Source organism: Linepithema humile, chromosome 6 (assembly GCF_040581485.1).
Source record: "Linepithema humile isolate Giens D197 chromosome 6, Lhum_UNIL_v1.0, whole genome shotgun sequence".
NCBI lineage: Eukaryota > Metazoa > Arthropoda > Insecta > Hymenoptera > Formicidae > Linepithema > Linepithema humile.
In genome coordinates, this window is record NC_090133.1 from 15,126,365 (window position 1) to 15,143,715 (window position 17,351).

The 17,351-nt window shown below is 34.9% G+C and overlaps 1 protein-coding gene across 1 annotated transcript; it reads right to left on the minus strand.

Moving 5' to 3' along the window:
• Positions 1-7,500: 7,500 nt before the first annotated feature.
• Positions 7,501-13,053, minus strand: LOC137000734 (uncharacterized). The gene is made up of 4 exons (XM_067358086.1): positions 12,717-13,053; positions 9,511-12,672; positions 7,928-9,153; positions 7,501-7,635 (listed from the first exon to the last, which is right to left on the minus strand). The coding sequence occupies exons 1-4, from the start codon at positions 13,051-13,053 to the stop codon at positions 7,501-7,503; spliced, it is 4,860 nt and encodes a 1,619-aa protein (XP_067214187.1).
• Positions 13,054-17,351: the final 4,298 nt, after the last annotated feature.

Here is a 17,351-nt window from a genome sequence, read left to right on the forward strand (position 1 = left end):
TTTTCCGTAAGAAACAATACATCTCATTAAATAAACATTTAAGTAATATAAACGCAATTTAACGCGTTTAACCTTTTCAAGTAACCTTTTGTAGTAAGTTTGTATATATTCCGCGAAAACAATTGATTTAGCCGTCGGACGCATAATAATTTTTGGCGCAAACAATGTGGCCGATGGATATATATATATATATATATATATATATACAGGGTGAGGAAAAAGTACCGGGACACCTAAATAACTTCTGAACGGTTTGAGATATCGGATTAAAATTTACCAAGTTACAATGGTATCACACAATCTATCACATAACGCCAAAAACGCCCATTTTGACACCCCCGGGTGGCGAGGGGGAGAGAAGGCAAGAAAATTTTAAATGGAATGTGGGGTCGAGTGAGGATTCGTTTGAAAGAGCTTTTCGAGATGAGAACAACGCGATGTCGCCGAAGTCTCTACGATTTTTTTTCGCAGAGTTATGATCATTTAAACATTGAGATTTCGCAGTAACGGAGGGCCCACGACGAGGACGTGAGAAAGACTTTCCGCGGACACGTGTGGATAAAATTACATGTAGGAAGGCATATGGGGTGTGCGTGCTTGCGCAGTAATTAACGACTCCAAACCACCTCTGCTGTGTGTGTATGTGTGTGTGTGCGCGTGTGTGTGTGGGGGGGTGTGTATGTGTGTGTGCGTGTGCAAGACCGAGGATGTAATTAACTAAGGCTGTATAGGAAGGTTTATATCAATTGTTCAAAATGTGCACCGTCAACTGTTTGACAACAGGCTATCGTCGTGGGCCCTCCGCTACTGCGAAATCTCAATGTTTAAATGATCATAACTCTGCGAAAAAAAATCGTAGAGACTTCGGCGACATCGCGTTGTTCTCATCTCGAAAAGCTCTTTCAAACGAACCTTCACTCGACCCCACATTCCATTTAAAATTTTCTCGCCCTCCCTCTCCCCCGCCACCCGGGGGTGTCAAAATGGGCGTTTTTGGTGTTATGTGATAGATTGTGTGATACCATTGTAACCTTGTAAATTTCAATCCGATATCTCAAACCGTTCAGAAGTTATTTAGGTGTCCCGGTACTTTTTCCTCACCCTGTATATATATTTTTAAAAAAAGGTAAAAAAAAGACGCCAAGTACACGCTTTTGTCATAACTAATATTGTTTTACTTTTCAAAAAAATTGTCGTATATATTAAATCTTTCAAAAAAACCTGTCGTATATATTAAAATTTTCAAAAAAAGCTATCCTATATATTTCTTACAAAAAAATATGATATTAGAAAATGGCACCAAGTAGGAGCTGCTACAGTAAACTACATGTTAATTTCATCACTTTGAGGTGTAGCAACGCCAAGTTTTTTTGCGTTTTTTAATAAATATTTTTATTTTTTAAATATTTTTTTTATTTAAATTTTTTAAATATTTTTTTATGGAAGAGTTTTATAGAAATAGTGTACAAGTTTTTTTATAGTTCTTTAGTCCTACTTGGTGCCATTTTCTAATATCATATTTTTTTGTAAGAAATATATAGGATAGCTTTTTTTGAAAATTTTAATATATACGACAGGTTTTTTTGAAAGATTTAATATATACGACAATTTTTTTGAAAAGTAAAACAATATTAGTTATGACAAAAGCGTGTACTTGGCGCCTTTTTTTTACCTTTTTTTAAAAAAGATAATTTTTTGATAGATATTATTTCTTTTTTTTTAATAATATATGTATATAGGACAGTTTTTTTAAATTTAATATATACAATTTTTTTGAAAGGTAAAACATTGTTTTATTTTAATTGTAATAAAATTGACTGAAAATTATAAATATTGTTTTAACTAATTTAGTATACATAGAACAGAAATATTAAACTTTAAACTATTTAATTTTATTTATTTTAGACAAATTATACACTAAAGTCTCTAAACAATTGTCACATAAGGCATAGTGATAAATGGTGTGATTGTATAAATTTAAATTTTACCATACATTCTGTCAAAAAGGTACATGTTTCGAGACTTTAGTGTATGATTTGTCTAATCTAAAATAAATAAAATTAAATAGCTCAAAGTTTAATATTTCTGTTCTGAGTATCCTAAATTAGTTTCAACAATATTTATAATTTTTAGTCAATTTTATATTTATAAAAATATAGCATAAGTCGCCTTCTGTAGTTAACGCTATGGTTGACAACAATTATCCACATCATAGTGTAGATAGAGAATTAAGTGTAAGAGAATGTTCAGATCAAATTTTAGATATTATTAAATTTTATTTATCCATAGAAAAATAAACACAAACTCGACAAGAAATCTTGTAATACACAAAATGAAATTGATTGGAAATGATAAATATTGTTAGAACTAATTTAGTATACATAAAACAGAAATATTAAACTTTAAGCTATTTAATTTTATTTATTTTAGACAAATCATACACTAAAGTCTCTAAACAATTGTCACATAAAGCATAGTAATAATTGGTATGATTGTATAAATTTTAATTTTATCATACATTCTGTCAAAAAAGCACATGATTCGAGACTTTAGTGTATGATTTGTCTAAAATAAATAAAATTAAATATCAAGGTTTAATATTTCTGTTCTATGTATACTAAATTAGTTCTAACAATATTTATCATTTCCAGTCAATTTCATTTTGTGTTTTACAAGATTTGTTGTTTAGTTTGTGTTTATAATCTTTTTTCTATGGATAAATAAAATTCAATAATATACCTAAAATATGATATGAACATTTTCTTACACTTAATTCTCTGCCCATATTGTGATGTGGATAATTTTGTTGTCAACCATAGCGTTAATTACAGAAGGCGACTTATGCTATATTTTTTAAAATATAAAATTGTCTGAGAATTATAAATATTGTTGAAACTAATCTAGGATACTCAGAACAGAAATATTAAACTTTGAGCTATTCAATTTTATTTATTTTAGACAAATCATCCACTAAAGTCTCGAATCATGTATGAATAATAACTTGCAAAATAAAAAATTTTCAAAGGTGTAGTAGATACTTACTAAGACATTCACATTCACCAACATATCACTTATTTCATTTAATACGAATTTCTAACAAATTTGGTCACTCGCACTACACTGCTCTGGATTAATAAGCAGTCTTGAGTGTGCACTAAAGTAACAGAGCAATGTAGTGCGAGTAATCGAATTCACTATTATTACTTTTTTATTTTGACACTTTCTGATCTGAAAGTTTATGTAAAAATGTCAAATCGTAAGCGCGCGCCGCGCGGCTTCTCAGCGTCATCAGCGCACCTAACGTCAGACATCGGAAACTGGACATTTTAGCTGGACATTTTAGCGGATCCTATATTATTCAACATTTCGACTTTGGACTATTATAACTTTTTCTACAGCACCTACAGTAAAAATAAGCATACTTTTTCTCTCATATAATTTGGGTATGCGCTATCGATTGAGCCTATTATCAACTCAATCGGCCCAGCCATTATTGAGATCCGATAATCTCAGCTCGTTTCAACTCTCGGACTCGCGTAAAGAGACAGACAACATAACCGTGATGACAACTTATCTGAAAGAAGAAGAAGACGACGATAGCAAAAAAAAAAAAAAAAAAAAAAAAAACAACAAGGGCAAAATCACGCATCACGCGCTTTCGCCGCTCCGCTTTCGCGCTCTTCGTGCCCGGCTGGCAAACACAGGCGAGCAAACGCGCCGCACGTCGCGCTGCTCGCTGTAATCGCCATCATCATAAAGTTTATATATAATATATCTAGAGACGCCTTGCGCGGCTCAAATTGTAGAACCAATCTAAAAGACAAAAAAGGGGATATTCTTCTGTCTCATTCTTTCTATTTTTTGATTATGAAAATATGGACCGCTAGAGCCAACTTCACGTTGGTAGCCAAGATCTGTGGCAACACCGTGTGGCAACGGGGCCGGGAATAACAAATCCATACAATAGTGTGCGTGTCAAAGGTGCGTGGTGTTTAGTGCATGATATCGACTTGAATCTTTGACAATAATTTAAATATATAAAAATGATGTTATATTGTTTTGTGGAAGGCTGCGAATCGAGGAAATATAAAAAAGGGGAAATAAATGACTCCAGCTTGCCGTTTTACGGATTTAATCCTTGCATTCTTCTTACGTACTTTGAATTTCCCGCAATTGCCACACGGGGTGCGGCCAAAATCTCGAAAAATATCGAATGATGTTGTATAATACATATCCTTATACACGGGTTAGATAGGAAAAGTGGGAGTAACTAGCAGTCCGTATTTTCATAGTCAAAGCAACTGATACAATTGAATTAGCTTAATGTTAAATCTAACTTTATTTTGATATATACATTTTGATTTCTATCTATCTATAAAAATAATTATATTCACTATTAATTCTATAATAATCGTAAAGTTGAAAGAAATGGGATTCGACGATTTGGTCTACCTAATAAATAGTCATATAATTTTCTATTTAATTTTGTTTCCGATTTACATATCTCTCTCCAGCTGTGAGAAACACCACTTGCAAAGAGAAGTGATTGATCATCAAGCATGTCTAGTATCATACTTGAAATTTCAAGCGGTAATTGAGCGATAAAATCCACTGTTGGTTCATTAAGTTTCAACTTGATGAGTTCCAAAAGTGTTCTTAAGTCTGCCATTGCCGGTGGAATAGAAATAATGCTCTTTAGCTCTATCGAAGTTATTTATATACTCGTTATTGTGAGTTACGCGTCGGGAGGAAAAACCAATAGCAAATTAGGAAGAACAATATCAAATCAAATGTTGTAAAGTAAAAAAAGGGGGGGGGAGAGAGGGTTCTGATAGGACAAAGGGCGGGACGGGGAGGGTTGTGATAGGGAGAAAGGAGGAGAAAAAGAGGGGAGAAAGTTGGAATAAAATAGAGACAAATTAATGCTTAAAAATTTCTCGCCTTACGATTAGGCCCTGCGCGCCAAAAATATTAGGAATAAGAATAAATATTAAATATTAAATAGATTGCGTATTGTTAGACATCTTTTCGAGCAATTTTTTTAACACAAAAATAATACAAAATAGTTTAAAGTATTTTTTTAACTATTTAATTTTATTTATTTTAGACAAATTATACACTAAAGTCTCTAAACAATTGTCACATAAGGTATAGTGATAATTGGTATAATTGTATAAATTTTAATTTTACCATACATTCTGTCAAAAAAGCACATGATTCGAGACTTTAATGTATGATTTGTCTAAAATAAATAAAATTAAATATCAAAGTTTAATATTTCTGTTCTATGTATACTAAATTAGTTCTAACAATATTTATCATTTCCAGAAATATTTCACTTAATACGAATTTCTAACAAATTTGGTCACTTGCACTACACTGCTCTGGATTAATAAGCAATCTTGAGTGTGCACCAACGTAACAGAGCAATGTAGTGCGAGTGAAATTTGTTAGACCGAATTCATTATTATTACTTTTTTATAACACTTTCTGATCTGGTTATATGTAAAAATGTCAAATCGTAAGCGCGCGCCGCGCGGCTTCTCAGCGTCATCAGCGCACCTAACGTCAGAAATCTGAAACTAGACATTTTAGCTGGACATCCTAGAAAAATGACAAATATGTCAACATTTCGACTTTGGATTATTATAACTTTTTTTCTACAGCACCTACAGTAAAAACAAGCATACTTTTCTTATGTAATTTGGGTATGCGCTATCGATTGAGCCTATTATCAACTCAATCGGCCCAGCCATTATTGAGACCCGATAATCTCGGCTCGTCTCAACTTTCGGGCTCGCGTAAAGAGACACGGTCGGTTTTGCGCTTGCGTTGCGCGCTGCGCGTGAACTTGGCGCGAGACACTACCGTGTCTCTTGATATGCAAAATAAAATTAAATATTTAAGTACAGTCAATAATATTGCATTAACCTTGGGCTAAGGCTAAATAGGACGCAGAGCTATATCGCTCTACACAACTTTGTCGCGAAACACAATTTAACGAGTTTAGTAGCGCGATCCGTGTTTCATTATTGTATTTCTTATGTATTTCTTATCATATCAAAGTTAGTACAAAATAATATTTGATAATGCTGTATCAAGGAGAGAAAATTATTTTGTCCAAAAATATTTTATGTTAAGGTTTTATCAAGAATTGGTTTTTTAATTGTAGTGCATTCCTCACAATCGTGCGTAATATTGCTATCAAACATTTTTTTGAGACCAAAAATAAAAATAAGCGAAGACATTTTTGCTTTGTAAGAAAAAGATATTCAATGGTTTTTCAATGTGAAGTAAAAAAGATAGTCATTATAATATTTTATTCCAGAAAATTGCTTAAAAGGAGGTCGAAAAGTTAAGAATCATATTTGTTAAAACTAATTTAAAGCTCTCACATTTTGTGTTTTTTATTTTTATAATTCGCGCTACTTTGCTTTCTTTTATATGAATAGGATATCTCTGTCCTACAGCGCTCCTTGTATTATTGTTTTGTTTTTAAGCCGTTAGGCGTCTCGTATTGTTATCCCTCTCGCGGATACTTTTTCTTTTTGTAAGAAGCAAATAATAAGTTAGTCTAGTTGTACCACGCAACGTGTATAGTCGTGTTTTCTGTTGTTCACCCATCTAAAACTTTAACAATATTATTGAGTTGCAATCGTATTAAATTCTAACATGAAAAGTAAAAAATATACAATACACTGTAAAAGTTGTGAATTTTTAATTAATTTTTTATTAATAGCAGTATTATTTATAGCAGAGATGGTAATTAGTTGCAACTTTTGGCTCGAATTTCTGATTGACGCATACTGTTCCCTCCTTGCCGCTCGCATGCTAGTAGCGAGTCGCCAAACGCGTTAACAACGCGCGTAACTAACAAAAGATGCGCGATACTCAACCTCAGAAATGTCCATATCACAAATGCAACAAGATAATAAATATGGGACAATAGATTTCCACATCACCTGTGAGGTACTATTATTGACGCGTTCTTCAACAATAGTATTATACAATTGAAAAATATTTAAGACAAATGCTAATTATATCACTTGACTATTCTATTAATAATTTTTTATTCCTTTTTTTAATAACATAATCAGTGTTTTGGAGTAGAATAAAGATTCTGTTGAATTTCTTAGAGGCTCGTCTATGGTAAAATATTCCTTCCTCCTTTTACCAGTATTGCTGACGTTAAGTCGTTAACCGCAAATTGTTGTACCGTGTAATAATTTATATTAGTTAGTTAACTTTGTTGAATGTAGTATTATTTTATTATAACAAATTAACTGTGTGAGAACGTACAGATCATACTCTATATAAATAATTTGTACGAGAAGCATTCAACCGTTTCCGTTGAAGTCTCAGAGCGATCTGAGAAATCGCTTCCCACTTCCTAGAAGTGAGATATCGCTCGCAGAATTAATTTGGAATCGATGCTCGCGATGGCACCACTTGTTGGGAACATCAACGTCACGATTAGACGCTTTAAATTCTAGCATGATGTTAGGAGCATGTTCCAAACATACCGCTCGCCTCGTACATGAATGTACGACGATTGTTGACTGTAAGCTTAATACTAAAGGAAATAGTAAGTGCTTGTAATATGACGCAATTAATTAATGAGATGAATGACGAGTGCTATATGCAGGCACAAGAAATGAAAAGAAATATGAAAAAGATTACTAACTTGATAAAGAGAATAAAAACAATGGAAATATATCTAACAATAATTATGGTAACTTAATAGCATGTTAACTAAATGGCGTCGAATAAATGTTATACAATCAATCATGGGAATGATTACCGCCCGCCGTGGTAGTGTCAATTTGTTTTTTTTTTCAAGTGAAATTGTATCCACTGGGAGACGGCACAGCTTTATTATCGGACGCTTGTAAATTCCGTTTACAGTTTTAACTTTGACAACGCGTACTTGTCCGCTGTCATCTGGGTACGTGGACATTACTCTTCCGAGTTCCCATTTTGAGGGTGGCAATAAATCATTACGTACTAATACAATTTCATTAGGCTTTAAATTAACCTGAGTGTATTGCCATTTATGGCGTTGTTGCAGTGAGTGTAAATAGTCCTTGGACCAGATGCGCCAAAATTGTTCGTACATGCGCTGTACACGTTGCCACCGATTTAATCGCGTTTCCTTCAGATCTAGTAGCGATTCCTCCGGTATGGTTACCAACGGTCCGCCGACTAGAAAATGTCCAGGAGTTAAGGACGTAAGGTCACTAGGATCATCAGAAAGTGGTGCGATAGGACGTGAATTTAAGCATGCCTCGATTTGCGTTAATAATGTGACAAATTCTTCAATTGAGAGCGTATGTGTCCCAACGACTCTTCTTAAATGATGTTTTACTGATTTGACACCAGCTTCCCATATTCCTCCAAAGTGAGGAGCGGAAGGTGGTATAAATTTCCATTCGATTCGATCGTTGGCGAAATATGCAATTAGGTCAGGGTTGCGAGATAGACTTTTAAATGTGTGAGATAGTTCGCGCTCAGCGCCATAAAAGTTTGTTCCGTTATCACTCAATAGTGTTGAGGGGATACCGCGGCGTGCTGTAAAGCGGCGGAAGGCTGCTATGAAGCCTTCCGAGGAGTAATTATGAACCAGTTCTAAGTGTATGGCTCGCGTTGCTAAACATATAAATACCGCGATGTATGCTTTGAATGGTTTCTGACCTCGCCCGACTTTTGTTAATATTTGAATTGGTCCTGCGTAGTCGACCCCAGAATGTTGAAATGATCTACTCGGATTGACTCGATTGCTTGGCAAATCGCTCATTATTTGCGAAGTAACTACCGCGCGTTGACGTGTGCATGGAATGCATCGATGTATGTGACCCTTGACTAGGTTGCGTGCATTTAATATCCAAAACTTTTGTCTGAGAACACGTAAGGTTAGTTGCGGTCCTCCATGCAGAGTTTGTTTATGAATTTGATCCACAATAAGTTCTGACAATCGATGACGTGGTAGTATTATTGGGTGTTTTTCATCGTATGTTAAGGATGCGTGATTTAATCGACCGCCTACCCGTAAGATACCTTTATTGTCGATAAATGGATTCAAATTTTTTAATTTACTGCTTTTGGATAGACAATTATTGTGTTTAATAGCTCGTATTTCTGGATCAAAGTATCGCCCTTAAATGTGTGATATCCAAAAGTTATGAGCTTGATCTATGACAACAGCTAATGAGATTGGTAACTCATTTTTTCTACAGTTATTTCCTTTAATACGTGATTTATTTGCAAAGATTATGCAGAGAGAGAGAGTACGCTGTGACTCTGAGTAGTTTCGGCCATGAAGATATGTTATGGATTAATTCCCATTCTATTTGCTTTGGTTGAGCTATAAGTGTTGTGGTTGTTTTTTGTTGCATTTGCTTGTATCTGCTATTAAGCAGGTTGGCTGTTCAGGCCACGATGTTGTATGTGAACGGAGCCAGGACGGTCCTGCCCACTAAAGAGAATGCTCTTTTAACTGAGCTACAGATATACCTCTTGATGCACAGTCTGCTGGATTATTAGCGGAGTTAATGTACCTCCATTTTGCTTGTGGTAGGCTTGTTTGGATTTCAGAAACTCGGTTAGCGATAAACGTTTTCCAGCTTGAAGGATGTTGCTTAATCCATGCGAGTGTAATCATGGAGTCCGACCAACAGTATACCGGTGTCTCTGGACTTTTTAAAATACGTTGCACAAAGGCAATGATTCGTGTTAATAGCACGGCGGCACATAATTCTAATCTCGGAATACTTATAGTCTTTATAGGAGCTACCTTTGATTTACTTATTATTAGTGTAGTGTGAAAATAATCAAGCGAAGATAAAATGCGAATATATACGACCGCTGCGTAAGCTCTGGTGGATGCGTCAGCGAATCCGTGCAATTCGACTCCTAAGTCTGAACTTGACTGCCTTGTCCAGCGTGGAATAGTGATGTGTCTGAGCTCAAAAAGACTGTGATAATAGGAGTTCCACCAGTCTCGTAAATCGCCTGGAAGTGTGCTATTCGAATCTACTCGTCGGATCCACAATTCTTGCATAAAGATTTTTGCAGATATCACAATCGGGGTAATCCAGCCGAGTGGATCGAAAAAGCGTGCAATAGTAGACAATACGCAACGCTTAGTGCTTCCAGGTGAAGTTGGCAATGAATTGTTGAAATTAAAGCTGTCGGATGTAGGATTCCATGCAACGCCTAAAACTTTGGTAATGAAACTTTCTGAAAATGTAACGTTATTTAAGTCCAGTCGATCAACCGTGGGTATGTCTCGTAATAGTTCCTCATAGTTTGAGGTCCATTTTCGTAGGTGAAAACCTCCACTTTGCAGCAATGAGTTTAACTGTTTGCGTGTTTCTTGAATAGTGGATACATCGTCGCCACCGAGTAGAATGTCGTCTACGTATGTGGAATCGTGCAAGATGGGAGTAGCTAACGGATATTGTGCTCCTTCGTCTGCGCATAGCTGCTGTAATACTCGCATAGCGAGAAATGGAGCTGAGGCCATGCCGTAGGTGATGGTCAATAATCGATAGTGCTCAACTGGTTGATCAGGATTAGGTCGCCATATAATACGCTGATAGTTAGTGTCATCTGGATGGATCATGATTTGTCTGTACATTTTTGCTATATCGGCAACCAAGACCAACCGATGCATTCTCCACCGTAAGATAATGGACGGTAAGTCCGTTTGAAGCTTAGGGCCTGTCAAGAGACAGTCGTTTAATGATACGCCATTGGAGCTTGCGCTTGAAGCGTTGAAGACAACGCGTACAGGAGATGTAGAGCTCTCCTTTACAACAGAATGATGAGGCAAATAGTAATTTGGCTTCATTGCTATCTCTGATAGGGTTAGCGGAGCCATATGACCGAGCGATTCATACTCGTGTAGAAATTTTTGATATGCTTCGGATAATTTGACATTACGCGATAAGCGATGCTCCAAGCGGTCCAATGATTTGGACGCTAAGTAGTATGATTCACCAAGATCCTTTTTACAAGATGGCTTAAAAGGTAGACGAACAACATAACGTCCACTGGCTAAGCGTGTATATGTGGAAACAAAGTGCTGTTCACATATCTTATCGTCACTTGATAAAGCTGAGGGGAGTACTAACTCTTCAACTTCCCAAAAGCTTCGTAGCAAACTATCTACAGAAGGGGTGATGCTACATTGTAAACTGGTAGTTACTTTGTAATTCATATTATCATCTTTGATACATGAGCCGAATAGGATCCATCCAAAAATGGTGCGTTGAGCGACAGGCGCGTCCTTTGTTCCCTTGCGTAATCCGTTCAATAGAATCAAGCCGTAAATATCAGCACCGATTAATACGTCGATACGTTCGCGACTAGATGGATTTGAATCCGCTAAATGCAAATCTTGCAAGTGAGCATAATCGTTTTTATTAACAAAATTAGTTGGATGGTACGAGGTTAGATTGGGTAGGATAAGAGCAGTGACGACGACACTTCCTTCCTGACTACTGCATGATTTCAAGGTTAATTTTGTATTGTATTGGACTACACCGCTAGGCTGTCCATCTAAACCAGATACTTGAATATGAGTTTTTTGTCGTTTGACTTTTAATGCCTGAGCAGCTCTCTCCGTAATAAACGTTGCTTCGAACGAGCCGGTGTCTATTAAGGCTCTTAAGCATAATTTGCGACCGGCATCCGTACAGACTAAGATTCGTGCAGTAGCCATTAGGACTGACCTTTTCCGTAGACTGACCGTTTGATCAACCGATACCTTGAGAGACACACTAGATTTAGAAATGGATTCACTCACCGAACTCTCAGCTGTAGAGTTATTGGCTTTATTTGTCGACTCATCTACTTTGTTGGTATTGTAACCTGCGTCATCATGTAACAGCGTGTGATGTTTTTGTTGGCAACGTTTACAGCGATTGTGCGATGGACACTTAGCAGGGAAATGTCCTTTATGTAAACAATTAAAGCATACTTGATATTGTTTAGCAAGCGTCTTTCGTTTATCTGTGGATAACGATTTGAAATTAGTGCACTGGTACAAGGCGTGAGACTCGTGACATGATGGGCATTTAGCAGTAGTTACAGCCGAGGTTAGTGCCTTTGTGGTACCAGAACGGCTTTGCTTGTTTAGTGATATGTCTTGCATATCATTGGCAGCATCTAAGGCAACGATTCTCGAAATTAAGAAGTCGCTTAAGTTAGCAAATGTTGGAGGTTCAAATGTACTACCTAAATTAATCTCCCAATCTCTTCGTGTACGTAAATCAAGCTTACGTGCCGTTATGGTTACCATAAAGTCATTGATAGTCGATCGCTCCATGTTACATAATACCGCGAATGAATCATTAATCGTATCATGAACGCGTCTAAGTTCTGTTACTGAATCGGATTTCATTGGTGCGACATCAAGAATGATATTGACGTAGAATGCGACAATTGCACGCAAATTTTCATACCGTCTTTTCAATGCTGTCCACGCGACCTCGTAATTTGCATCAGTAATTGTGATATTTTTTATAACTAATTGTGCCTGTCCAGTGAGACTCGATTTTAAATAATGTAAGCGTTGTACATTAGATAAGCTTTCATTACTCGCGACCAGAGACTCGAATAGATCGCGAAAGTTTGACCATTCGGTGTATACTCCGGAAAATTTGGGCAATTCTATTCGTGGGAGAGGTATCGAAAGGGTATTACACTCGCTTTGCCCGGAATTATTAATAGCAGCAGAGTAGAGATGGCCACAGGTTTTACTAGTTTTTCCAAGACTTCGCTGAAGAGATCCGAGGCCTCGTAGTACTCTTGTTCCGCGACCGAGAAGCTTTCATCCAAAAAGTATGACAAAGTGGCGCGGTCCTGTGTAGATGCCGTGATTTTAATTTCTGCGTGAAGCTGTTGACACCGCGACCATTGTTCTTGCAAAATTGCCAAGCGATTTCGTGTTGAAGCCGGTGTGTAATTCTTTTGCCCAATTTTCTTGAAATTAATGACCGCGCGTCTAATTGAATTGATCACGTCTTCTTGTTCGGCAATCAATCGATCCATTATTAATGGTATTGAATTTTATCGGTAGAGGCAAGGATTTAATTTTCCTTTAATATATTATTACAACGGTCAACGTTAGAATTTTAAGTGAGGCAATGAAAGAAAACAAATCGTAATGTTATGTTTCTTGTCCAAGCCAGCGGTCAACGATGTAGCTAGTCGCAACGGTTTTGAGGCTCACGACGAAGTCTCTTGTGAATTAATTGAAAGTTTGAATACCTTTTCTCTCCAATTTTTATCCGGTGATATCCGGCTCGAAGGACCAAAATGTTTTGGAGTAGAATAAAGATTCTGTTGAATTTCTTAGAGGCTCGTCTATGGTAAAATATTCCTTCCTCCTTTTACCAGTATTGCTGACGTTAAGTCGTTAACCGCAAATTGTTGTACCGTGTAATAATTTATATTAGTTAGTTTACTTTGTTTAATGTAGTATTATTTTATTATAACAAATTAACTGTGTGAGAACGTACAGATCATACTCTATATAAATAATTTGTACGAGAAGCATTCAACCGTTAACGTTGAAGTCTCAGAGCGATCTGAGAAATCGCTTCCCACTTCCTAGAAATGAGATATCGCTCACAGAATTAATTTGGAATCGATGCTCGCGATGGCACCACTTGTTGGGAACATCAACGTCACGATTAGACGCCTTAAATTCTAGCATGATGTTAGGAGCATGTTCCAAACAATCAGAAACTAACGCCTGTGAGTTGAATTCAATAATCATACAAGATTTCTTCAATGTTTGCAGCTATCGAAAATCTGTAAAAACTAAATATTATATCGACATATCTTTTAATCAATAAGTCGAAATATAATTGTAGAGTCAAAATATAATTGTAAAGTTAAAATGTTTGAACGAATTAAAAATTTATTTTATTCTAAATTTATAATTATTTTTGATTAAAAGTATAAATTGCAGTAATGACACTATATAAAACTAAAACTTGAACACATTCAGAGTATCATGTAAACAAATGTATAAATAATGTATTAATTCTCTAAAGTATTACAAATATCTATGAAATTGTGCCATTTTATTATTTTAATATTACGCTTATGTAAAAATTTTTGTATTACTCACTTATTACTATCAATGCTTGCATGTTGTTCAGTTTGCGATACATAATTTTGGATATGGAAGTAACACATTTATAGAGTTGCATATAATAATTTAATATAATTAATAGTATAATTATTAGTGTAATTGGAGACTGAGTGCGGATACATGTGATAATAATTGTTATACTTAAAATACATATGCATGAAAAAAAGATGCCTTATTTAATTTTTTTATATAAAATTATTTAGTATGCCCCTAGTAAATAAAAAGTTTTTTAATTGAAAAATTGTGGCCGTTATATAAATTTAAGTAGCATTAAAGTTCTTAAATATATATGAGGATTATTCCTTTATGATGCAGTTGAACAAACTGTACGTGTAGTGCTTGAGCAAAATAAGTATATTCGAATCAAACTTATAAAATACTTTTACATACTTGCACGCAGTTTTCTTTCTCTATATCTAACATAACTAGAAAGAAAAACAAGAACGGATCTAGAGTCATAGAAAACGTAAAACATAGCAATGGAATAACATTATTCTTTACACCCTCTCTTAATGTCATTCTCTAAAATCAACTTAAGATTTAAAGTAACATTTCACAAAATAACACAACTTACTTAAAATAGCATTGTTCAACTTAAAATAATGATTTCTAATCTACTGATAATTTATAGTGCTTCATACTATGCCTTCTCTAACTATCTAAACTTAAACATTTACGATTCTTACAAAATAAAACACTTGTTAAGCTTTTAGTTAATATCTATTTGTTGATCTTTACCATTAATATACTCCAATTGAATAGTTCTATTTTTAAAATTTTCACAAACAAACTTATATTTCAGATCTACAGGGTGATTCAAAATAACCGTATGTCCTTAAAGGGGCATATTCCTGAGCGTATTCTGAGACAACTTTTCCTTTGGCAAAAGTTTGTGCAGAGCTTAATTTTCAAGTTATAAAAGAAAATAATTAGCGTATCGTGAGTCGAGTACAAGAAACAAGCAGGGGCGTCGCAACTCACCGTTACACGTGAGTGTTTACGTGAGGCGCCTGCTACAATTAGCTGACACTCACGATACACAAATACGTATACGCATCTCTCTTTCTCTCTCTCTTTCTCCCGCGATGAGACAGATCCATATCGAGTAAAAGTTTTTCCACTTTCTTATGGTTCACGTCTCACGTTTTAAAACACAACACATTCACATACTTTGTTCACTCACTTCATCGATAAAACGAGGAATTTATTTAATGATCACTACTAATCACTTGATGCGTGAAAATTACTCGAAAAAAGAAACACGTGTTTTTCTATCTGAATAATTGTGTATCGTGAGTGTCAGCTGATTGTAGCAGGCGCCTCACGTAAACACCCGTGTGTAACGGTGAGTTGCGGCGCCCCTGCTTGTTTCTTGTACTCAACTCACGATACGCTAACTATTTTCTTTTATAATTTAAAAATTAAGCTCCGCACAAACTTTTGCCAAAGGAAAAGTTGTCTCAGAATACGCTCAGGAATATGTCTCTTTAAGGACATACGGTTATTTTGAATCACCCTGTATATGTTTAACTCTTCGATTATTTTCCGAATTCTTAACTAAGAAGATACATGCTTGATTGTCCTCAAATATTATAATATTATCAGTCTTTATACTAAAATCTAATAACAACTTTTTAAACTAAAGTCCATCCACAACTGAATTACATAACGCTATAAGTTTAGCTTCAGTCGTTAATAATGCAATACAATTTTGTTTCTTAGCGGTCCAAGATACTATACTACCAAACACTTTAATTAAGTATCCAGACACTGATTTTCAATCATGTACATTTCCTCCCTAATCTGCATCTATATAACACACTAGTGGATGCTTCTCTTCTTCTCTAATATAAGCTAAACTTAGATCCTTTGTCCCTTTGAGATATCTTAATATTCTTATTGCAAACAGCAATTAGATTTGTTTTCCACTGCGTGCGGAAAGTCGCAAATAAACACAACTCCTCTTGTGATTATTAAACAAAGAAATTAAAGTCTTTTATTTTATGTGCAATACTCTGGTATACAAGGAAAGGAAAGAATAAAACTCCCACTGTTTAATTAATGCATACGATGCATTGTCGAAACTTAAAGATATTATACTAAAAACTATAAAATATATCAGAACAAACAAATGAACAAAAGGAAAGACTCAACAGAGCCATCTATACCATTGACTGAATAAACAACAGATAAGATATAATTGCTGAAATGATAACTAAATATTATTACAACAATTCTTTTGAGATGTTGCCACACGGCATCCGGATATTTATCTTGATATCTATTAAAGTAGTTTACGGCAAAACTTAAATCTGGACGTGAACCTACCCATACAGCACACAAAGATTGCATACACATTGCATCAATCTTTTATCGCAATGTTGCAATATTGCAAATTCACTGCAAAATGTTGTTGCATCATTGCTGTGGGATTGCAGCAACGTTAAAATGTCCGCTTTTAGGAAGATTGTAACAAAATATTACAGTAATATTGCAATGTAATGAATTTGCAATAATGCATTGTTATTGCAATCTTAGAATAATGTTGCATATATTTTTATTTATTCGGACATTTATCTGTCCGATTTTTGAACAATTAGTTCAATATCTGAATTCCCAGTGTTGAGGTCGTATCAGAAAAATTAAACTGATAAAAATAATTACTATGTCTTTAATCTTACTAGCCACTCTTTGCAAGTTTCATATAATTATCATGACTAAAACTTAAATACGAGATAGATTTTGCAACGCGCGTCGCATAGCGGTAAACGAACAAACTAGCGATTACCGAATATTGCTATTGCAATGTTATTGGAATGTTGCTGTCACATTCTCATGAAATATTACAATTACAGGTTGCAATAATGTCTCAACAATATTACATTGCAATTTGCAAGATTGTAACATTGCTGCAATGTAATTGCAATGTTCTGTGCTGTATGGGTAACATTAAATACATTAAGCAGCCTATTAATTTTTTTACTGGTTTATCTGTAGTTTTATCACTTTCAAATCCAGTTAAACCTAATTTAGATTCAATAAGTGTTACACACTGTTTGCAGTTTTCAAAATCAAATTTTCTTAAAATTCCTAGCAAATATCGTTTTTGGTTAATTTTCAATATACCGTTTACTTTATCATACTCTATTTCTAATCCAAGAAAATTTTTACTTATAAAGCTACTTAT